Here is a 24,678-nt window from a genome sequence, read left to right as displayed (position 1 = left end):
CTGAGCCTCAGATTCCTTTGCGTAAAAACAGCAAGAGGACCCAAACCTGCCCGGAGGGGGTTCATGAAAATCAAATGAAGTCGGGTACCGAAAATTGTTGACCGGCACGCCTTGTCCGCGAGGAAGGTTCAAAAGGGTGCCTCCTGTGACATGCCAGTAAGGAAAAACTTAAAAGGACAGGACGTGGCTGTGGAGGAAGGGGGGCGGGTTGGGACAGGGGGCTAATAGTGTAATAATGCTAGTAATGGCATCAGTTACTGAGAACTTGCTGTGGGACGGGGCGATGTCTAGACCATCGGGCGCATTAGCTCGTTTGGTAAGAGTGGGGTCTATCCTTATTCCCTGATCCAGCCCCCCACAAAATGTTTCCCTCCCCTTTTCCCAGCCACGTCATCTTCTATAGCATTTAGCACTGTTTGCCACTTAATACTTTGTGTATTGTCCCCCTCACCCCCTGGGAGGAACACTGCTTGAGGGCAGAGGCTTGGAGCTGGTTTGCTCTTGCTGCTGTTGCCCCAGCAGCTGGGGCATTGTCTGACACGTCGCCCGTATTTGGTAAACCTCCACATGGTCGGGTTCATGAAATATTTGGTACATGAGTGAGCCTCCATTTTACAGATGGGAGAACAGAGGCTGGGAGAAGTTGAGGGATTTGCCCAGGATCACACGGCCAATGAGAGAGGCAGCCCGAGTCCAGAGCCTTTAGCCACCAGGGCCAAGTTCCTTGTGCAGTGCTGTTTGGCCAGTAGTGATGACCACTGGTAAATGTGCTGTGGCTCATACTTAAAACCAGCTCTGAGAGGCACCTGGGTGGCTCAGTCGGTTAAGCCTCTGACTTAGGCTTAGGTCATGATCTCACGATTCGTGGGTTCGATCCCCGTGTCGGGCTGTGTGCTGACAGCTCAGAGCCTGGGGCCTGCCTCAGATCCTGTGTCTCCCTCTCTCTCTGCCCCTCCCCTGCTCACGCTCTGTCTCTCTCTGTCTTTCAAAAATCAATAAATGTTTAAAAAAAAAATTTTTTTTTAAACCAGTTCTGGAGACGGCAGGTCCTTTGACTGGGCTCAGAGCTTTGGGTAGAGGTGGGGGTGGAGATGGGATGGTGTGAGATCTGGAACCACCAGCCCTGATTTCTTGCGCCTCTCTGTGAACCCCAGATATTTTCCATGTCAAACGGCTCCGAATAACTTAGCACAAGATTTGAGGTGGGATTTGTTATCTTTGCTCTGCCTCACAGCACTCTGAAAAGAGTAGATTTTGTGACTCACATCCTTGTCCTGTGCTCTGTTTCAGCCCCAGGAAAAGTATTTTGCCTCTAGCTTTCCTGAGAGGTAGGCCAGGGTGAAAAGGCATGGGTTCCCAACTTTTTTGCATGCAATTTTATTGTCTCCTCTAAATTATGCACAAAAGTAGACTTTTAAATATTATAGAACTACAGAAATAGATACAAGTGACCCTTGAAGAACTCGGGGTTGGGGGTACCAAACCCCTGTACAGTCAAAAGTCTGCATATAATATTTGAGTCCTCCAAAACTTAACTACTAGTAACCTCCTGTTGACTGGAAGCCTTCCCAATGAATACATTTTTTATACTGACTGTATCGTGTACTGTGTTCGTACAATAAAGTAAGCTAGAGAAAAGAAAATGTGAAGACATTCATACGGAAGAGAAAATACATTTACAGCACTGAACTGTATCCAAAAAAAAATGTATAGTTTTTCAAACTATGTTATTCAAGGGTCAAGGTACTATATCAATTGCACTTGTCCCATAATTTGCATCTCCCTCCCCCCCACCATTAGGTGACTCTTCCTTCAGCATTTGTCTCTGGGCACACACTGACAGATATATAATTACGAACAAAAAAGCTCTCGTACCATTTTGCAATTTGTTTTTTTAGTTAACAGTATACCTTGTTCTTTCCCTGTTGATGTGTACAGGTCTTCCTTACCTATATGAAGCTACATATTGTCTCATTATATGATTGTACCATCATTTTTTTTTTAACATATCCCCTGTTTCTGGATGCTTGAATTTTTTCCAGTTTTTCATGGTTACATTAGTGAACATTGTTTTACATATATCTGTGTGCTTGTTCATGTTTTTCCATAGCATAAATCCTAGAAATGGGACTTGTACATCAAGGGATATGCACACTGCAAGTTTCTGTAGATACTGCCTTTTTCTAGGTAATACAGATATGTACTTTCATCGAAAGTCTAGGTCCTCTGAGCTGGGCACTTGATAGAACCAAATCCTGCTTGAAGACGGGGACTACAGAACATACCCAGTGTGGTCACCCATGTACTCTGATATTTGGGGGTTTTATGTGCCCATAGAGCAGAGAACAGCTCCGATGGCCCAAGAGTTGGAGCCAGACCAAGTAAAATCCCTCCCTTTCTGCATTCTCCAGCAGCCTGATGGGTTTCTCGGGAGCTAGCCATCTGAACAGTTTCCAGGGGAGCTGTGTTGCTATCCACCCTGGCTGGGTTGGCACAGGGACCACACAGTGACAGGGGCCGGGGAATTAAGTCATCAGTCTCCACCAGCCAAGATCTGGTGGGAAAGGTAACTCAAACTGTCCTGGAGATCGTGCGACTGAAAGCAGCTCACAGCTTGGCAGGTCACAGAATATCCTCACACCTTGTTTGGCGCTAGAGAGGCAGTTATATAACAGGCAGCTTCGTAGATCCCGAATTCCGAGGTTGCCGGCAAGTGAGGAGGGGGCTCACCTGTTTATTTATTCACACTCATTTGACTTCAAAGCAGCGGGTTTTTTCATTTGAAATAGGCTTCAAAATCAACTGATGAACTTGTTGAAAATGCCAATTCCTGAGCTCCACTGCTATAAATTCTGATGCATTGGATCTGGGACAGGAACCAGGAGACTGCATTTTCAAACCTGCTGCCCACATGATTCTGAAACAGGTGGTACCAGGACCCCATGTTATTTTATTTTACTTTATTTTATTTTATTATTTATTTTTCTTTCCACTATTTTTTTGAATTTTTTTTAAATTTATATTCCAGTTAGTTAGCATATAGTGCAACAGTGATTTCAGGAGTAGATTCCTTAGTGCCCCTTACCCATTTAGCCCATCCCCCCTCCCGCAACCCCTCCAGCAACCCCCTGTTTGTTCCCCATATTTAAGAGTCTCTTCTGTTTTATCCCCCTCCCTGTTTTTATATTATTTTTCCTTCCCTTCCCTTATGTTCATCTGTTCTGTGTCTTAAAGTCCTTATATGAGTGAAGTCATATGATACTTGTCTATCTCTGACTAATTTCGCTTAGCATCATACCCTCTAGTTCCATCCACGTAGTTGCAAATGGCAAGATTTCATTCTTTTTGATTGCCAAATAATACTCCATTGTATATATATACCACATCTTCTTTATCGATTCATCCGTTGATGGACACTTGGGCTCTTTCCATACTTTGGCTATTGTTGATAGTGCTGCTATAAACAATGGGGTGCATGTGCCCCCTTCAAAACAGCATACCTGTATCCCTTGGATAAATACCTAGTAGTGCAATTGCTGGGTCATAGGGTAGTTCTATTTTTGATTTGGTGAAGAACCTCCATACTGTTTTCCAGAGTGGCTGCCCCAGTTTGCATTCCCACCAGCAGTCAGAAGACATCTCTCTCCGCATCCTCGCCAACATCTCTTGTTGCCTGAGTTGTTAATGTTAGCCATTCTGACAGGTGTGAGGTAGGATCTCATTGCGGTTTTGATTTGTATTTCCCTGATGATAAGTGATGTTGAGCATTTTTTCATGTGTCACTTGGCCAGCTGGATGTAGGACCACACCTTATTTTAAAGTGAGCCTCGACCATTCCCTCTGACTTGCTGGGGACAAAGCACAGGCCAGAGATAACTACCCATTCGACGTGAGACCTCGCAATAGGTTTGCTGTGATAAATGGTGACAAAACAGACCAATCTTGGGTGTAGTGGGTTTTTTGCTCCCTTTTTCTTTCTGTCAACAGAGTACATCCTTAAGTGTTCCCTGTCTGGGACCCTTCCAAGTGTTTTCATTTCAGACAACCCTCCATTACCTCTCTCTCTCTCTTGTTTACTCCCTCGGTCAGACACCATTCCTTTGAGGGGCAGACTGCTCTGGTACCTATATGCTGATCCATACCGATCTGATCGCGGGAAGTGTCTGTCTGCCTTGGATCATAGAATCAAAATCAGACTCTCACAGAAATGAGGGAAGAGGGTCAAAAGGTACAAACGTCCAGTTATAAAAAGTCCTGGGGATGTCATGTACAACATGGGGACTACAGTTAATAATACTGTACTGTATATTTGAAAATTGCTAAGAGAGAAGATCTTAAAAGTTCTCGTCATAAGAAAAACAGTTGTAACTTTGTGTGGTAATGAGTATTAACTAGACTTATTGTGGTGATCATTTTGCAATATATACATATATGTAGTCATTGTGTTGTACAACGTTATGTGTCCATTACATGTCAGTAGAAACAAAAAAGCATTTTGAACCATCTCAAAAAAAGGGGGGGCTTCTGGGTAGTTCAGTCGGTTCAGTGTCCAACTTCGGCTCAGGTCACAATCTCACAGTTTGTGGGTTCCAGCCCCACATCGGGCTCCATGCTGTGCAGAGCCTGCTTGAGATTCTGTCTCCTCCCCCCACAACCTTTCCCCCCGCAAAAACAAATAATTAAAAAATAAATTTTTTTTAATCACAGACTCTTAGCTGAGAGAAGGTCGGAGAATCCCTAGTTCAGGTTCAGAAGGGAAGAAAGGCTAAGTTCAGAGAGGAGAAGCGATTTATTCAAAGTCTTCCTGGAGTTTGCAGCGACGGAGCTGTGAGCTGACTCCAGGGCCTTTCGTATCCGGGCCAATTACTTTTTCCACTACCCTAGTAAACACAGTTTATAGGAAATACAAGAGGAAGTACAATCCCTGGAATTTTACAAAGGAAGTTGAAGATTTGAATAAGGTAAAAAGGTCCTGGGCCAGGACCAGGGTGCGACAAATGAGGCACCCTCCGTGGGACCATAATTGAAAGGGGTACCAAAAACTCAGTAATCAAGATAAGCAGTATTTCACGGCTGCAGTTTAAGAATCAAAATTCATGTAAAAATCCATGATTAAGAAAATTTAAAAATTGTTAAATAAAGTCAGGATCCGTTTCTTTTGGCCTTAGGCGTCAATTTCCACTGCACACGGCGCTGTTACAGTGATGGAGTTAGAAACTGTAAGCAGAGATGCTTGGATTTTAAAGAGGAAGTTAGCGCTAAGCCACCATTTCCCAGAATGTGTCCTTTTGAGTGGGGGTGGGGATGTAGCCAGGTGGGGAAGGGGTTCTGTTGTCATAGTATCTTCCTTATGATAATTTCCACTGCATTTAAGCTAAATGTTTTCAGAAGTTCTTCAGAAGTTGCCAGACTTCCTTGCTTACAGAATCCTTTTTTGTATAATCCAGAGAGGATCCTTTGGAAAAGCTTCCTTAATTCTCAGACTGGGATATGTGTGCGATTGGTTGGCAGGGTAGGAGGAGAGGGATTTGAGGGCTTTGGAGGACTCTGGATTCCCAGCTCCTCCTGGGCTAGCAGCTGCTTATTCCATCTGCGTGAAGGATGAGTCTAGCCAAGCCCAAGTTGCCTCAGGAAGCCAGGTGAAGGGCACAGATCGAGAGCCGGAAGGGAAGTTTGCATGGCCAGGTTCAGTGTCTTTATGCTTTCCAAGAACGCCACCCTGGCTCTGCTCTTGTCAGAAGCAGGGAAATAGATTCGTGGCAGCCTTCTTCGTGGAGAAGAAGGGAACAGGGTACAGCACGACCTTACTTGCCCTCAGAGTTCTTTGGTTCCTTGGCCAGAGATTTGGGGGTATCACATGCTCACGTACAGCCCTCTGGTTGGTGTGTGAGCCACACCTTCCTGAATGTGTTGTGAGAAACCGGGGAAACCAAGCTTTCCTTGCAAATTCATGATGAAAGAGAAAGCACCCAGACCTTTGCTGTGTCATGTGTGGTCTGCAGACCAACAACATCAGCCTCTCCTAGGGGGTTGTTAGAAATTCAGAGTCTTGGGTCTAACCCCAAATGTAGTGGACCCAAATCATCATTTTAAGAAGATAACTAGGTAACTTGCATGCCTGCTCAAATTTGACAAGAAGCTGCCTCTTGGAAGTCTGGAGAACTAATTCAGTCCCTGCCTTTGTCACCCATCCCCATCATTCTTGACCTTGGGCAAGTTGCTCATCTTTTTTTTTTTTTTTTCTATTTTCAGTTCTTCACCTACAGGTACCCCACTGGCTTCCCCTCCAGACACAGAGGGAGCACCAATGAAGAGTATCTTAAGTGTAAATGAATAATAGAAGTGATAATGATGACTTGAAAACTTAGTTCTTACCCAAGAACTGTATTCTGTAGCTTGATTTTATAAGCTCTTGATGAAAGCCCCAAATCATGTCTCTTTCTGTACATGCATCATTTTGCACGCACTCTTTAATATAACCATTTTTCCATTCCTTTCCTATCCTTTCATCAATTCTTCATGCTACCCACCCATCCTTTTAAAAGACACCCCAGGGGCGCCTGGGTGGCTCAGTCGGTAGGCATCCAACGTCAGCTCAGGTCATGATCTCGCGGTTTGTGAGTTCGAGCTCTGCGTCGGGCTCTGTGCTGACAGCTCGGAGCCTGGAGCCTGCTTCGCGTTCTGTGTCTCCCTCTCTCTCTGCCCCTCCCCTGCTCATGCTCTCTCTCTCTCTGTCTCAAAAATAAATAAAAACATTAAAAAAAAAAAAAGACACTCCATCTACCACGGAGTAGATGTTTATGTTTTTGCCCGTCTGTCAGTCTGGTAATTGGCTCTGTCATACGTGATACCATAAACTTTTTTGCCAAGAATAGCATTTTGTCAACCCTCAGCTGTGTGTAAGTAGGCTCTTGAGAAGCAAGGATTCCCCAAGCTTAGAAGAGCGCATTGTGTACTGCCCTTACATCCATAAACCGTTTTCATCCAACCTTCTACCCCTCTTATCAAGTTGGCTGACGCTGCTGGGAGAGGTAAGAGAGGCTTGTGGACAGGCAGGTATGACAAATGTGTAAATGTGCCCAGGGCTAAGACCACAGATGGTGAAGGCCCCTGTGCATTCCAACTTGAAAACGAAAGAAAGAAACTTAACCCTTCAGACCAAACACGGCCTAACATATGAGCTGCTGGTTTGGGGCCCGTGTCCCAGCCCTACCAGTCCAGCGTCCCAGGAGGGGGATGCTTTATGCACATTCACCTTGCAAACTGTCGTGAGTACATTCTCGCCTCTCTCTCGGTGGTCGTTTTTAATAAACGTTTTACGGATGTGTAACCAGCAGAAAAGTGCAGGAATCATGAGTTGCAGCTCAGTGAATTATTATGCTCCTGCCAGCACTGCCCAGGTCAAGAAGTAGACCACCACCAGGACCCCAGAAACTCCCTCCTGCCCCTTCCACTCTCTCCTCCTCCTTCATCTCCAAAGCAAGCACTGTCCTAACTTCAAACAGTTCGCTTGCAGTGGTTTTTAACTTGATATAAATGGAATCCTACTGTTTGTATTCTTTTGTGGCTGGCATCTTTCACTTTATGAGATTCATCCTTGCTGTTGCAGATAGCAATAATTCTTATTTATACAATAGGAAACTATCCATTAATGAAAAGGATTTTTTGAATTGTGGCCACTGGTCCAGAGCTCAAATGTGTGGATGGATCTTTACTTCTCTCTTTGCCTCTTGTCACTCAAGTCAATAACAGCCTTGTGGCCATATTCCTTGTACTCCTTCTACTGACAAAAATAAAAGGTAGGAAGTAATAGTTCTCAAGTGGCTGCTGGGTGACCTCGAGCAAATCCTTCCAACTCTCTGTTACACACTTGAAAAACTTGCGTATCCATGCCCAGCTGTTTCATGTAGGACAACATTCCTAAGAATACTTTGTTAAGTGACAGATAAGTGGTGAAAGACCATGAGAACATTCCGTCTGATCTCCCTACACCAGCACTAAGTACTCACTTATTATTCACTGTCATCCTAATGAGCTAGAGTCTACTTACTCCCATTTTACGGGTGAGGGAATTGAGGCACAAAGCAGGCCAGGGTCTTGCCTGAGGAGGCATAGCTCTAGGAGACAGAGCCGGAAGGTGAAGTTCAAAGCCAGTGCTCCTCTCCACTCCCCTGTGCTGCCACGCAGCTGCCTACAGGCACGGGAAGGATACTTTCAAAGCCAAGGTGGCCTGGAAGAACCTCTCTCGGGCTCCCACACTGCCCTTTTGTCACTTCGTAGAGTACTAGGAACTTTTCCTGGTACGAAGTGTTCCATCTGCCCTGGAGCGCTTTCCCCACTATTGGTGAGGCTGTCTCCTTCAGACCTTTAACATTTTTTTTTTAACGTCCGTTCATTTTTGAGAGAGACAGAGATAGAGCATGAGCGGGGGAGGGACAGAAAGAGAGGGAGACACAGGATCCGAAGCAGGCTCCAGGCTCCACGCTGTCAGCACAGAGCCCGACGTGGTGCTCGAACCCACGAACCATGAGATCATGACCTGAGCCGAAGCCAGAGTCTTAACTGACTGAGCCACCCAGGTGCCCATAGGTCCTTTAGGTGTTAGGATAGCTGTCATCACCATCACAGGGGTCTTTCTCAGCACTCTGTTTGGATAGAGCTAATCTTTTGGCCCTGTCAGAGCATTGTGTTTCCTCCCTCCTGTGATTACTCTCTATAATGGCTGTACTGACCTCCTGATTGAGTTATCTCTCTTCCCTCTATAGTGTAATATTCCTTTGAGGTGTCACCAGAAATGGCCTTGCTCACAGAGCCTGGCAGTGTTAGGACTTCATCTAGAATCTTTGAAGAAACCAGATGGGTCTCCAAGTCCCCGGCTGCCTGCTCCCTACCGCTGGGGAGCCACTGAGCTTCTGGGCCGTGTAGTCGAGTGTTTCCTGAGCACAGACTCCCGTGTGGTCTGCCCGTTGACTTGGGTAAATGGGTTCTGGAAAGCAGCATGGGGTCAGTGTGAGCCCAGAGCAAACCCTGGCAAACAATCTTCACCTGGTTTGAATTTTTTACGCATCCTTTCAATTAGCGATGGGCTTTGTGGCTACACAACCACAATCCCCCACGGGGCTGAAAAGGAGTTAAAATTGACCCCACATGTTTCTAAAAATGTCACTTCCTGGTCTCTCCCTTCACTGCCTTTTACACGTTGGTCTTTATTGGGAAGTTAAGGAGCAGTTCCGCAGATACAAGGTAAGGGACCTCCAGTCGAATTAGAGTTTTGATCTCGACCAGGCTCTTCCTTTCAACTCTCCTGGGTCTGCAAGAAAAGCGACTTTTTAGTCCTGTTGTCACACTTGTCACTTCTCAGCCACTGTGGCTCAAAGGCAAGTCTCTAGAATGAATGCTGCTAAAAACCACCGACTCTGTTGTTGGGAAAACCCGAATGGGTCATGGACGCCTTTGTAACCAGCTGGTTGTCAAGCAGCTGTGCTTTATTTGGGGCCAGTCTCCCCGAGTGGTCAGGGATGGGGCCCGAGTGGTCAGGGATGGGGAAATGGCCCTTCCCTCGAGGGGAATCCAGGCGGGCACGGGGGAGGCGTGAAGTCAGAAGCGGGCGTCTCTCCCCGCCAGCCCTTCTCAGCCTCCCTCGCGGCAGCAGCTGCCTGAAGGAAATTGTGTATTTCGTCTGCCAGCACTTTTCCTGGAACCACAGGAGCAGATGGCAGACACGTGACTGTACGCACTCATGACCACCTCCTCACTTGGGACCCACTAGACAGGCTGGTGACCAGAGTAAGGAAGTAAGAGAGCTGCATCAAGGGCTCGAGATTCCAAAGGCTTCAAATGGGGAAGGGAAAAGAAGACAGCGAAGGCCTTAACCACAGGGAACTCTTTTAATGCCCACCGTGGGAGAGACAGACTGTCAGGAGTGGGTTTGTGGAGGGGAGCTTAGAGAGCAAATGACTTCGTAGTTCCCCGATTTGGGAGATACACCACCCCCAACCTCATGGAACGCACTGATCTTTCTCTGGAAAGAGAACGTGTCCACCGCGTCTGGTGCTCAGGCTCATGTTTGCGGGGTGGGGTAGAGCAGGATTAACCCAGTTTCGCTGGAAGATCAGGAACAGAGTGCTCCTTAGCCTGTGGTCAGCAGCAGCTCCAGGATCAGATCTGTTTGTGCAGTTGTCCTCAGCTGGGCCAGTTTTAGCCCCGCGGGACATTGGGCAATGTCTGGAGATGTGAGTTGTCACAACTGCAGGGGGGTGTTGCTGGCATCTAGTGAGTAGAAGCAGGGATGGTGCTAAGCACCACACAACACACAACAGCCCCCAGGCAGAAAAAGAAAAAAAAATTCTCCTGCCCAAGATGCAAATAGCACCAAAGTTGAGAAACTCTGAATCAGTGTCTCTGAGGGTGTGGGGTTTCCTAGGGTAGAAGCACCTTTCGTTGCAGAGAAGATTGTCCTTGAAACTCGGCCACAGCTCTGTCACAGTGGGGCCCTAACTCTCAGGGGCATGTGAATCACCAGGGTGGCTCTGGTGCAAATGCAGGTTGGGATTCTGCCAGTCTGGTTAGGGTGCCATGGCCGCTGGTCCCAGGTCCCGCTGTTAGCAGCCAGGGGTTTCGAGTGTGCTCATAATCTCTCCCTGCCTTTCCTTTTCCTTCTCCCTCTCTTTCCGTTCCCGCCCCACCGCTTTCCCCAGCCTACTCTGTTCGAACATTCCGTGCCCTGTCACTAAGGAACATTTGGTGGTGGTTAAACTCCACTGCCCGGATGACAGCTTCTCTCCAGATGTTGCCAATTTGAGATTCTGAGTGTTGATGAAATCAATTGACTGAGTTGGAAAAAGGACCCCAAGGGACCTGATCAAACTTACCCCCACACACTTGAATCAACTTGTACCTCAAAGACATTTTTTGCATGCTCTGATAGACCATGTAGAGCCCATGACTTTGGGGATGCTTAGGCCTGCTACAGCTTCACAGCACATTTGCCTTTTAAACCAGAGGCGACAAACTTGTTTCTAGAAAGGACCGGGTAATAAATATTTTAGGCTTTGTAGGTCATACAGTCTGTCACGATTACTCACTCCTGCCATTGTAGTGAGAAAGCAACCCTAGACAATACGCAAATGAATAGGTGTAGCTGTGTTGCAATAAAACTTTATTTACAAAAACACGCAGTGAGCTGGCTTTGGCCCATGGGCTCTAGGTTGCAAACCCTTATTCTAAACCATTCCGATTCATGTCTCTGCTTCAGAAAGAAAAAAAAAAAGTCATATAGGGAAAACCTTACTGAACGTGCGAGTCATAAATGTCTATAGGGCTAAGGTGAGTAGTTACTCTTCCGTTTATTGCACAGAACTGTAAAATGAAATGCGTTATTTAAGTTGGCAGAAACAGCGATGTCTTTGTATGCCAATTTCTTTGAGGGGGGTAGGAACAGGACCAGAAAGGGCAATAAATAAGGAATGGAAAGATGTACCAAAGGGCTAATCTTACCTTGCAGTCTGCGTGGTCTTTTCTCTGGTCTTGAGCACTCTTCTGCTCTTGGAATAAATGGAGAGAGCGAACACCGCAAAGATTGCCTTTCTCTTCCGTCAGACCCAGGGCATTCTTTGGAGGTATTGATTTTTCTTGCTGTCACTGACTTCTGTGAGGCCTTATGTTTGCAGTGAGGGGATATTGCTCAGCCTGAAATGCTGGCATTGCTTAGAGCATCCTGGCCGTAGCTTTGCGTTGATGGTTTAAACCATAGAGAATTGCAGGCTAAATTCAACACGGACCTCTCCTTGTTGGGGCCAGGGCCATGCATGCTGACAGAAAACTGCAGCCCCTGGGTGTTTGTGTGGCTCCCGGCCACACAGATCACTGGGACCAGGCTGAATTGAGGCCATGTAGCACTTCTCACAAATCCTGCATTATTTGGAGAGGAGAATGCCTTAACATCCATGCCTCATGCTGGCAGATAGGCTTCTTCAGCCAGGGTCTCCAGAATGTGTTGGGCCTCTGTGATCACCTCTGTGATCATCAAATGTGGGGTCAGACTCCAAGGGCTCCCTGGGGAATTTAGTTAGCAGTCTCTGCCTCCCACACCACACCTTGCTTGCAGGCATTCACATGCACACATCGGGGCTCAGGCAGCAAGAAAAGTAAGGTGGGCCTCTGGCAGCAGGAGAGAGTAGCATTGTAGACCTCCATTGGGGTGGATTCTGTCTATACGCGGTGATCTGACACAGGGTCTCCTGCTGCACAAACAGAAGAAAGAGTTGTATTTCATCTGTGTGGAGAAGCAGTCTCCAACTGCATTCGGGAGCCACAGATTCTTTGAACAGTGGCCCATCTTCAGTGAACACTGCCGTGTGGCCTGTGTGGGTCATCATTCTAGGACTCATTCAGTCATACGATCACACCTTCAAGTATTTGTCTACCTTGGCAGGTGGCTGAGTATAAAATTCTTGGGGCCTGCTTCCTTTCACTGGGGAGTTTGAGGTCTTTCTTACTACTCTCTTCCAGCATATAAAGTACCAGAATATGAGGTGGTGAGATGAGGGTTGACAAACAGGAGTCTGTTCCTGCCATCTTGGAGGTTATAGACTAGCCAAGAAGTTGAAGATCAAAGAAACATGGCACACACCTACTACCGTTGTGATGAGTCTTAATGAGGAAAAGTACTGTTCTCCTCATCTTACGTCACTGCAACTCCCAAACTCAGATACTGTTGTCATACCCATTTTGGAGATGTGTCTCTAGAGGCTCAAAGGTTGCCCCCCTGCTGCCAGCCAGGAAGTGGCTCTCCAGTTCAGCTCGCAGAGAGAGGAAAGGATGGTTTCTCAAGTTGAAGTGTGATCTGTGATAGTCTTGGAGACATGGAAGCTGGTGATTTAAACGCATCTCCAGAGCTGGGATTAATAAGCCCAAAACATTTTGTGCAGATTGAGGAGCTAATTATAAACCACACGTTCTTCAACTTTAAAATTGGAGAAACCCCACAGATGGTAGGTTGCAAAATGAAGCATTGCAGACAATGAGATTGACAGGTGTGACTGTGTGTTTCTGGTCCTGATGGTTGGCATCCCACCCGTCTGAATTAGAGTTGGTTGTTAAGTCCTGGCCCACTCCAGGTCAGAGGGTAGCTACCTTTTCCTGGCGGGCAGCATGAGGATTCATTGACCTTAATTCCACAAATATTGATTGAGCACCAAGGAGGCTCACTCCTAGTTCTAGGGGAGTCCAGTGAATAGGGGGACGTGATGCCTGCTCCCAGGAGGCACCCATTCAACTTGCAAACTTCATATGAAAGAACTTAAGAAAACAAGTCAGGGTGGGAACCTTGAAAGTCAAGGCTGCAGAGTGACTGGTTGTTGGGGGGACAACCTGCTCCTTTAGAAAGAGCAATCAGGGCGGCTCCCTCTGAAGAGGTGACATTTATGTGAGGGCCTTTATGGTCAGCGGAAGTCAGCAGTGCAGAGGGGAGTGTTTTCCAAAAGAGGCTGAAATGAGCTTTCTGGTACGTGTGTAAGGACAGCTGACGCCAAGGAAGCTGGGATGAGGGTTTAGTGGGTGATCTTTGAGAGACCAGAGGGCCTTGAGGGCTGCCTGAGGACTCTGGATTTTGCCAAGAATGAAATTAACCACAGAGCCACCCTGTTCAGAGGCAGGTACATGATGGCTGCTCATCTGTGGACAACATTGGCCATTCTGTTCATGTCCTGCATGCAGGAAGACCGTGGAGCAAACTCTGAGTTAGTCAATAAGAAGCTTTATTAATAAATAAGTAAATGTATTGATAATGTCCATAGCAAGCGTCTAACATTTCCAGTCCCATTCACACGTCCCGGAGAGAATAGTTTATGTTTGGGATAAGTGACATTAGGCTCCGGGTTGAATAGTGGGAGCCTCCTGTACTTGACAGAGCGTTCTTTTTTTCTGAGGAGGGTCGAGGTGGTCAAGGTTATCCTGAGATTGCCCAGGACGCAGAAGTACAACACGACAGGGCCAGATCACTTCCCAGTGGTACTGAAACTGCCCTCCTTCACGTTACACCCTCCTCATGGAAATAAGAATCTGTTCACACGCAGGATGTCCTCAGAAATGCTTGACTTGGAGACTTACAAAAGACAGGGTCAGGAAAACAGCTTGTTTGGGGATGTGTGGTACTTTGCTAGCTTGTTGATAACAACCCTGATTCTATAACAGGGCTTGAGGAGGAAGCCCAGCAAAGATCGTTGTGCCCACACGTGTGTAGTTTTTGTCTCTCCCGGTGATTCTTGAAGAATTTTTTCCTTCCCTACTGCATGGAGTTCATCTGCTCCGACGACTCATTCATCATCCTTGGTTGCTGTCCTGTCCTCTCCGCCTTCAGGTTGGGGCAGTTCTGGAAGTGATTAGGCTGTTGTAAATCAGCTTTTATGATGTGTGCGTCAGAGATAAGCAGCGGGGAAAGCGGGAGTTAAAGAACTCATCCCCTCTTGCCCTGACAGTTACCCCAGTAATGGAATTAAAAAATATATACGACTGGAAAGTATGGTGGTTGGCAGAATATTTTCTCCACAGGCATATCCAACATTTACATTTGGCTCTTTCATGCGAGCTCTGCTTTGTTTTTATGCCATTTTATTGGGGCGTGACTTACCTAAGATAGAGCAAACCAAATATTAAATCCACACCTCAAGGAACTTTTCTGTGTGTATCCTTTTCTAACCACCACCCAGATGTAGATACAGGACATCTCCAGCACCCTCCGTGTTTCCTTCATGTCCCTTCCCTCTGTCCTGATCTCAGCCGCCATAGACAGCTTCGGGCTGTTCTTGAACTTCATATAAACGGAATCACACAGCACGTACTCTTTTTTGTCTGCCAGCATTCTCTATGTGACATTCATCCCTGTGGCTGGGTGTAGTCGTTCATCCTCGCAGGATAGGATGGCATCCTATCGTGGTTTCTCGCCTGTGCCATTACTGACATCTGGAGCTGGATCATTTTTGTTGTGGGGACTGTCCTGTGTGTGCATCGTAGGATGTTTAGCAACATCTCTCCGGCCTCTGCCCACTAGATGCCAATAGCATATACCACCCACCCCCCCCGCCCCCCCAGCCCCAGTAACTTCCCCAGGCATTGAAAACCATTGCATCATATGCCACAAATTTCAGGAGATTTTTTTCAACGTTTATTTATTTTCAAGAGAGAAAGAGCACAAGCGGGGGAGGGGCAGAGAGAGAGGGAGACACAGATTCGAAGCAGACTCCAGGCTCTGAGCTGTCAGCACAGAGCCTGACGCGGGGCTTGAACTCACAAACAGTGACATCATGACCTGAGCCGAAGTCAGACGCTTAACCGACTCAACCACCCAGGCGCCCCAGGAGATTTTTTATTTAGCAATAATTTCACACTTACTGAAAAGTTGCAAAAATGAAACAAACAATAACCAGAATGTACTCTTTACTTAGATTCACATATGACTAACAATTTCCCCTATTCGTTTTATCATTGCTTCTCTCTTGTTCACATACACACACGCAATTTGTTTCTGACCCATTCAAGAGGCAGTTGCATCCACCTCGGCCATTTACTACCATATACTTCCATGTGTATTTCCCAAGAGGAAGGATCTTCTCCAACACTACCATAATTATCACTGTTATCAAAATTAACACAGCAAATTTAGCATATTTATTAATTGCCCGTGTCCCAATTTTCGTCAGTTTCTCCACAGTTATCCTTCATGACATTCTCACTACAGAATAGGTTCTGGTCCAGGATCGTGTATTCTATACCATTGCCCTGGTTCCTTAGTGTTCTTTAGTGTCAAATATTCCGTCACACTTTTATGATACTGAAAAAAAAAAAGATTCAAGAATATAGTCCCATTTTTTCTTCATAGAATCTTCCTCCTTTGGGAGTTTCCCTGATGTTTCCTTCTGAGTACGTTCAGGATCTGTCTCCCTGGCTGGAACACTGCATGAGTGATAACATGGACTTCTTAGGACATACGCTGGGTGGCCCACAGTATCCAGCTGCCCCTCATCGGTGAGGTCAAGTTTGATCTCCCGGTCAAACTGCTGTGTGATTTCTCCATTGTGTAGCTACTAAATTTTCCCTTACGGTTAGTAAGTGCGTGGAAGAACACTTAACACCATGCAAATATCCTGCCTCCCCATTAAATTTTACCCCCAAACTTGCGCATGCCTTGACTCTCGCACGGAATCCATCATTACCTACAATGATTACGGAATGATGATCTTCCAAATGCAGCACCCCCTCTGTGTGCACTCCTTCTGCTCTGCTCAGCATTCTACTGCAGGCAAGACCCTATTCTCCTCCCCCGTCTATTTACTGATGGGTTTATCTCTTACCGGTATGGACTCATGATTTCCTCTTTTTTCAGTGGTTTATGAATCACTACTGTTTTCAATGATTTGAGGCTCAAATTGCTTAGCTTTGGCTAGTGGGGGCCCTTTGAGGTTGTGCCTGGTGTCCTTCTGGCAAACCTCCATCAGTTTTCAGGGTACCTGGGTGACTCATTCGGTTACACATCTGACTGTTGGTTTTGGCTCAGGTCGCGATCTCACGGTTTTGTGAGCTCAAGACCCACGTCAGGCTCTGTGCTGATAGCCCTGAGCCTGCTTGGGATCCTCTCTCTCCCATTCTCTCTGCCCCGTATCTCTGCCTCTCTCAAATAAACTTAAAAAAAATTTTTTTCGTGATTTTCAAAAAATCCTTTTTCATTTGTAACACTTCCTTTCTGGCATGACAAGATGTTCCAGGCTCATACCTTCCCTTCTCCTGTCCTAGAATCAGCCATCCCTCCAGAGTTCTGATTCCTTTTAAGGGAGAATGGTAGAAACTAGCACGATTTATTTATCCCTTTTCCTATTAGTTGACATGTGAGTTGTTTCTAGTTCTAGGCTATTGTAAAATATTCTCTGAATACACTCTTTTACATTTTCTTGGACCTGTGCACTGACTCCTGTTAGGTCTATAATGAGGAGAAGCAATGGAAAGTCATATAATCTCCACTCTGTATACTCAACAGAAATAACATGAAGTCCACACACACACAAAAATGGACACAGATATTCAAAGCAGCTTTGTTGATAATCCGTGCGTGTGTGTGTGTGTGTGTGTATGCGTATGTATTTAGCTTCACTAGATATTGCTAAGTAGTTTTTCGAAGTGTTCTTACCATTAGTTTTGTCGGGGACGTGGAAGTTGTCGGTCCCGGCAGGTAGGGAAGAATAATCAGGGGCAGGCGTCATAATGGGCCATTGCAATCCAGAGACATGTTTTCTACCAATGGCAGAACTGCTCATCTTCCAACAGATAATGAGTGGAAAATGCTGAGATTTTACCACCTGGTCTGCTCTTAAGCATCTCTTTAGAGACTGCTGCTTTAGGATGGGCAAGATGGAAATTACTCAAGTCAAGAATCTCCGCTATCTGCGAAACAGTTTTTATTTCAGTGGTGCCAGTGATGGCACTTAGGAACTGCAGGGCCATTGCTGGGGGTACCCGCTGTTTTCTCAAACATTAGGGTCACGGTGTTGTTTTAAAAGTGCCTCCCCAGGGAAAGAAGGGGTGTCCCAGGGCCCCACTCACATCTTCCGGCCGTTAGGGGCCCATTTAAAACCCTGGGAACAGTCATTCCCGCAGCAGCCTGAGAGAGTAAATATCCCTCTGTGTACACCCAGGGAGTCACTTAGTGTTCCAGACATTTGAGATAGGGAGCTTAGGGACAGCGGGCGCAGGAGAAAGCTGCTGGAGACCAACAGGAAAGTGAGTCGGTCTGGTATCATGGGACTAGATACGAGGCTCCGTGTCAGTAGGAAGTGCTTGGGCATGGCCCAGCCTCTGCAGCTGAAACCTTCTGCGTCCAGAATATCTGTCCTCCGTACTTACAGCACGGCGTTAGATCAAAGAGGTATCTGAAGCCCTTTGTAGAAATTCTAAACACAGGAAGCATCACGCGTAAGAGGCACAGTGGACTCTTAGTAACTTCGATGAGCCTTTGTAGGAATTAGCACCTAGTAAAATGCATCTCTATGGATGCCTTTTAACCAGGTGCCCTCTCTGGGTGGACACTACCCCGCCACCCCCGCCGTGCCGTGGAATGGGGAAAGCCCTCGCACGCGCTTTCCAAGAGAGCTCTTGTGCCGTGTACAGCTGCAGAGCCGCGTGCAGCGATCCTGGGTAGATTCTGGTGGTTCAGATGAACCCGACTGCAACTCGTATTAACCTCCATGGTCCTCTCTTCTCTCTCCCCGTCCCGCCAGGCCTGTCCGCAGATGGTGGCGCCAAGCGCCAGGAGCACCTGTCCCGGTTTTCCATGCCTGACCTCAGCAAAGACTCTGGAATGAATGTCTCTGAGAAGCTGAGCAACATGGGCACTCTAAACTCGTCCATGCAGTTCCGGAGCGCAGAGTCAGTCCGCAGCCTGCTCTCCGCCCAGCAGTACCAGGAGATGGAGGGAAACCTCCACCAGCTCGGCAACCCCATCGGGTACAGAGACCTGCAGTCCCACGGAAGGATGCACCAGAGCTTTGACTTCGATGGAGGGATGGCAGGCAGCAAGCTGCCAGGGCAGGACGGCATGAGGATCCAGCCCATGAGCGAACGCACGCGGAGGAGAAGTACCTCCCGTGATGACAGTCGCCGCTTCCGACCTCACCGGTCCAGGCGTTCCCGGCGCTCTCGCTCCGACAACGCCCTGCACCTGGCCAGCGAGCGCGAGGCCATCTCCCGGTTAAAAGAAAGGCCCCCCCTCAGAGCCAGGGAGGACTATGACCAGTTCATGCGCCAGCGGAGCTTCCAGGAGAGCCTGGGCCAAGGCTCCCGCCGGGACCTGTACGGCCAGTGCCCGAGAACGGTGTCGGACCTGGCTCTGCAGAATGCCTTTGGGGAGCGATGGGGACCCTACTTCACCGAGTATGATTGGTGTTCCACCTGCTCTTCCTCTTCGGAGTCTGACAACGAGGGCTATTTCCTAGGAGAACCAATCCCCCAGCCCGCCCGCCTGCGCTACGTCACGAGCGACGAGCTGTTGCACAAATACAGCTCTTACGGCCTCCCCAAGTCTTCCACGTTAGGGGGCAGGGGACAGGTGCACAGCAGGAAAAGACAAAAGAGCAAAAACTGTATCATTTCCTAATACGATTGGGGTCAGGGAATGGGGGAAGATGGGAGCTAAGAATGTAAAGTCAGAAACTTGCACTGTTTTAAAATGTAAAGCGCTTTTGGGGGGGGTGGTTGCTGGAGGAGAAGAGGGAAACGCTGGCAGTTGATGGAGGCAAGGTCATAGACTGACTCAATAGGTAGTCGCAGTTCTCGGCATGTTGAATATTATTTGCACATTTCACTTTGGAAACGCTATAGACTCTGTGGAGGCCAGAGTTGGTCACCTCCTTCCCGTCAGTCTGTGTTGAGTCGCCTTTCGCAAGATGGCAAGTTGTTTCCCGCTCGCTTATATCCTCTCTGGCTCTCTCTTACTTTTAGGACCCTTTTTCCAGTAAGTAATTTGTTTATTAGCCAGGACCCCAGACTAAGTTATTTACATGTCCATTGTAAATGCAATGTAAATGAGAGTTCTGATAAAATATTTTTGTATTTTGTAATATCAAAGGAATTTCTATATCGTAGGACTCAGTGAAGCCTTGCATGCATACCCAGCGTCGTATTTGAGTAGTATTCAGAGGTGGTCCAGGACCACCGTTTTTTGTTTTGTTTTTTTTTTCTTTTTTCTATACAAATTTGTTACATGTCAGTGAGACCTTTTTCAAAGGAGTTTATTCAATTTGGCTTTTTGTGGCTGAAAAAAAAAAATTAACTATTACACCCAAAGCATTTTATGCTCCATTCCATCTTCAGGAGAGACATCCTTAGGTCTGCTCCCACCCTCGGTAGAATTTATTCTCTACAAAGTGATAGTAATTTTTATTAAAATTGCAAACGTAACTTTTGCCAATTAGAGAAACCACCCGGTGTCAGTCAAGTCCCGTGAGACACGCCATCCCTGCTGGGAACACTGAAGTTGCTCACTGTTGACCTGTCCCTTGGGGATAGTGAAAGTGCCCGTGAGTGGTGCCGTTGTGTGATGTCCGCATGACGTTCTTTTGAATGTGGCATTATTTTCTGGTGCTCATGTTTCCTGGATTATATTATCTGCTTTCCTTTACCAAGGCAGACGGAACAGCTGCCTTAGCCTGACAACCGGTTGTCCTCAGTGCAAACTTAGGCATTAGACATTTAGGGGCAGAAGGGTTCTGAGGGGCTCTGGGAGTGACGGGGGGTCACACGCAGATTGTATGCCATGCATGGAGAAGGAACAAGGCAGTTTCAAAGCAGAAAGCAGGTCAAGGGTAGAGACTGAAGGGGAATATGAAGGAAGGTCAGAGCAAAGAACTTCTGGAAAGGAAGTAGACTAGCGGTGACCACTACCTTGAATAACCCTGCAGTGCTTGTGGAAGGAGTCCAGTTTAACCCACCCCGTAACCAGAGTGTCTGGGTTACCCAGGAGAGGGAGCTGCTCAGGAGATTTCAGGGTAATGGCCTTGCAAACCAACCATTGTTGAGAAGGGGATTTCCATTTTGAACTTTGGGGACTGTTGGTCAGACAGAAAATGGGCTCAAAAGTGAGTTTGCTTAAAGAAGACATTTAGCGGTTGTGTTGTTTATAGTAAAAAAAAAAAAACAAAAAAAAACCTTCCTACCTTGCTTCGGTTCAAGATGAAGCGCTTGCTTTCTGTTCCATTCTCCTCCTCCTTTTAATGGATTGTGGCGGTTGAAATAATCCATTGGAGGACCCACCTTTAGTGAGATGTACTGTGGATGTAGTACACGGCGTATCTCAGTGGCCATCTGCCATGGTGAGGTGAGTGTGGTCTCTTTTCAGTATAGTAGTTAATATTTTCTAGTATTTTCTTATGGAGAGAATGTGAAAAGTGGCTTTTCAGACACCATCCCAAATGGGTCTGGGGAATAGAAGGCTATAAAGGATGTGGAAATGGCACTCCATTCAGGATGTATACAAATAATTTGCTTTTCAGGTATTAATATGACATTTGTCATTGTCACTGATTTTTTAAAAAAGCAATGCAAATGTTGGTTGTGGCTGTTTTCCGCATGCTATCTTCATTATCTAAATGCTTCATTAATTATCCAAGCCTCCGGAGAATTAACTCTATTACGTTTGTATAGTAAGTTTGTAAACTGCTTGGCAAAACTGATTAAGAAATACTGTGCAGCACCATGCTACTGAAGTGGCCGGTTTCTGGTAGAAATCGGGCGAGTCCAATGTGGAGTTTTGAGTTCCTTGGTTGACGAGAATAAAAAGGCATTTTGGAAAAAGAAAAGAGAGACAAAAGTAGATCACTTAACGTAGCCAACAGCTGAAAAATAACGTCTGTCCTCTCTAGCCTGGAATCCAATGAAAGAAATTCTCCTGGTAAAAAAAAAAAAAAAAAGCTGCTTTCTAACTCCATCCTTTTCAGAGTACCTCTTACTTTCCCCAGATGAGGCTTTAGCCACCATCCGCAGAAAGAAGATGGTAACCAGAAATCAACACGGAACCATATCCCAACAAGGGATGGGAGGAATAAGGGATTTCGGATCTAGCGGTGCAGGGAGCGTCCGGCAGCCGAACTGGTCCGAGCTTGAGATGTAGTGAGAGGCAGGCCTCAGGGCCACACTGTGTGTAAACAAGGTCACCTCCATGTTTTCTATCCCTGCTCCCCACCCCACATGCAGCCAAGCACCTTACAGAGAATGCCCACGAGGACGGTTAAATCGTCACAAAGATGACGGGACCTCCAAGTGAGTGCCCTGGGGAAAGCAGGATGTCACTGCGTTAGGAATTACACCTCTTCGTGATACCTTAAACGTAACATCGCAGAATCCTGTTCCCAAACACTCAATGCATTCTTTTCTGAGGCAAGAACTTTGGGTCCTTACCGGATTCCTCCCGCATAACCATGAGCTCTTCTCGGTCAAGTTTTGCCTGCGAGTGGGGCTTGCAGTCACCTCTTCGTAGATCATCCTATTATCCTCAGTAGACTGTTCTAGAAAAGTAATCTCTCTTTTCCTAGTTTCCTCTCTTCTCTAATGCCTTAGGTTTGTTTGGTTTTTCTACCTCTCTTCGTAGTGATCTTCTTGCCTTTTGGTTAAAACCACAACTTTGGAGTTAAGTTCATTTCTTATCGCTGCTCAATTCATTGGCAACAGAACTGGCTGTTTCCCAGGAAGAAGTAGCCATTGACAGTTTCCTGAATGGCCCTGCCAATACATACAACCCTTGATACTGTGAACAGGTTTCTTGGCAGGCTGGTGGCATCGAGTGTGGCATTCAGGTACCCCCCCTTCCTTCTGTCATATACTTCTGGGATCTCTACCAAGCGTGAAGGTGAACGAGGTGAGGGAGATCAGAACCATGTTTCCTGGTCATGCGCAGGTTCAAGGCAGGTAGAATTCCTAGCGTTGGTTGGTCGATGCCTGCTTTCTACGTTTACCTTCTCATCTCTAGTCGTTCTTTTCTGCTCTCAGCCAGCCCCGTGAACATTTCCAGTAGGGGGCCAGAAGGCAGCTCCTTCTCATCTTCTTTTCACATTCTGTAGGATTTTCTTGCACTGCAACAAATTATATTTCCTTCCCCTCCTGCAGTGGCTTTCTGCTTCTGGGGTACCACTTGCCATTGCCGAGCTCAGGTGCAGCCGGTGATGACATCTGGGTGGCACAGGCTCTGGAGTCCCTGCAGCCTGGGCAGGTATCATCGAAGTGTCCCTGTGTGCTCTCCCAGAGAGCATGGATACAGCCTCAGAAATCTTTGTGACCCTCCAACCAGCCAGGATCGGTCGACTAGAACTGAGGTTATTTGATAACACAGCTGATCTGTGAACCAGTTTTTATGTATCTTTCCATCTTTTGCCATTGGCCCCCAAACGGTACACCAGCCATTTAGGAAGCATCGTTCATAAGTCACGGTGGATGCTAAAAGTGGAGGCTGACTTCTTAAAGCAAAACAAAGACCGGTCTCTGTGGCCTCCTTTTCCATTCTCGTGTTCTTGGCCGATTATTACAGGCAGCCTTCTGTTCATCCTCTTGCAGAGGTCAGATAAGAGAGGCCATCTCATTCTTTGTCTAATCCCACCTTCTAACAAGAAATAACACAAGCATTTCAATTCCAAGGAGAAGTACTCTTTGCATATCTCTGTCTAACAGAAACCAGATGCTAACGCCTGAGAAGGAGGATCTATCTGTGACAAAGGAAAAGTGGAAAATGAAACCAGTTATCTGACCGTTTCATGCCAGAAGAGTTGCTGTTAGCGACTGTTTCGCACCTTCAGGGCTTTGAAATGGGCCCTGTGGACAGCCTTCCGGCTGCAGGGCTCAGCTAAGCCTCCTCTCCTGATTTGGAAGGCAGTTTCAGATTGCCACCTTTTGAGGTACGTCTCTGGAAGTACCGGGGAAGTAGAAATGAGAGCTTTGCCTTGCCTCCAGTGCTTGGTCCCTTGGGGGCCTCAGCAGACACCCGAACTGGTTTGTCTGACCACTTGGAAGCAGTTGTCAAGGTTAGGACCAAGAAACGATTGGATTCTTTTTTCATTTTCTCATAATAGTAGCCCAGTCAACACAAGACTGCCATAAGCCATGACTCACTATTGGGAGCTATAGTCTTTTATAAGCTTACTTCCTGCTGACAAAACTAGCTTTCCCCAAGGGAAATTAAAAAAAGGAGGGAGGGAAGTCATGTAGCGTAGGAAAACATTTCTGGTGATTTAGGATAGAAAAAATTGCTCTATCCTGAGACTTTTCAGAGACATCCCTTCACCCTACTGGGCACTTGGCCATTCATGTTCAATAGGTCACACTGACCAACCTTTTGAGAATTTTTTGGAGAGAGTTACCCACTAGCAAGGTCTGTTCTCCAGCCTCTCTAGTTGATACTCCTGTGTTTCCGCAATGCATTTTCGTTCTATCGTGGACCCTGACTTAACACTCTAAGGTCTACAAGTCCTTCATTTTCCTTAGCAAATTAGGACTTTGGCATTTTTCCTTCTCCCAAACACATTCTTTCCTGTACAGAATTGCGTTGCCCATCTCCTGCTTTAACTCCAAGTGCATAAACAAAACCTCAGAGGGTCTGAGAAGGTGAGGCAGGCCAGACTCCGTGTTGTGTGTCGAATGTCAAGGCATTTGTTAAGAAGGTCTGCAACAGGCCTTTGGTGTGGGCTCTGCCAGAGACTGTTGTGAACACTTTGCTTGAGATCCGTGCCCTGTAAAATGGATATGTTTTACTGATGTCTGTAATACATTTGTAAACTTCCAATAAAATTTGAATAAAAGAAATGTTGCCGTTCTTCTCGGCCCTCCCTCCCTTTCCGGGTTTTTTGAAATCTCTGCATTTGAGTGGCTCAACAAAGAAGACAGAGGCTGCACATGTCTGGAGGTAAGATTTCCTATGGAGGATGAACCTGACAGTGCGGATCGGATTTTTCAACTTCAGCACTATCGACGGTTAGAATCAGTTCGTTCTTTGTGGCGGAGGACTGACCTGTGCCTTGTAGGAAGGTTGGCAACATCGCTGACCTTTCTACGCTCTAGATGCTCGTGGTAGGTACCCCCTGTTCCGAGTTGTGACAACCAAAAATCTCTCCGTGCATCACGCCCATACGATGGCTGCTGTCAAAAAAATAA

The 24,678-nt window shown here is 46.7% G+C and overlaps 1 protein-coding gene across 3 annotated transcripts in view; it reads left to right on the top strand.

The window, feature by feature from the left end:
• PRICKLE2 (prickle planar cell polarity protein 2) overlaps window positions 1–24,332 on the top strand; it is a 323,193-nt gene extending 298,861 nt beyond the window's left edge. For all 3 annotated transcript variants that reach the window (XM_042979354.1, XM_042979353.1, XM_007084362.3), the window contains one exon: window positions 18,267–24,332. In XM_042979354.1, coding sequence (XP_042835288.1) covers window positions 18,267–19,141 — 875 coding nt within the window. In that variant the 3' untranslated portion in view covers window positions 19,142–24,332. The remainder of the gene's footprint in view (window positions 1–18,266) is intronic.
• Window positions 24,333–24,678: the final 346 nt, after the last annotated feature.

Source organism: Panthera tigris, chromosome A2 (genome assembly GCF_018350195.1).
Source record: "Panthera tigris isolate Pti1 chromosome A2, P.tigris_Pti1_mat1.1, whole genome shotgun sequence".
Taxonomy (NCBI): Eukaryota; Metazoa; Chordata; class Mammalia; order Carnivora; family Felidae; genus Panthera; species Panthera tigris.
The sequence above is the reverse complement of the archived record's forward strand: the minus strand, read 5'-3'. Positions and strand labels throughout refer to the sequence as shown.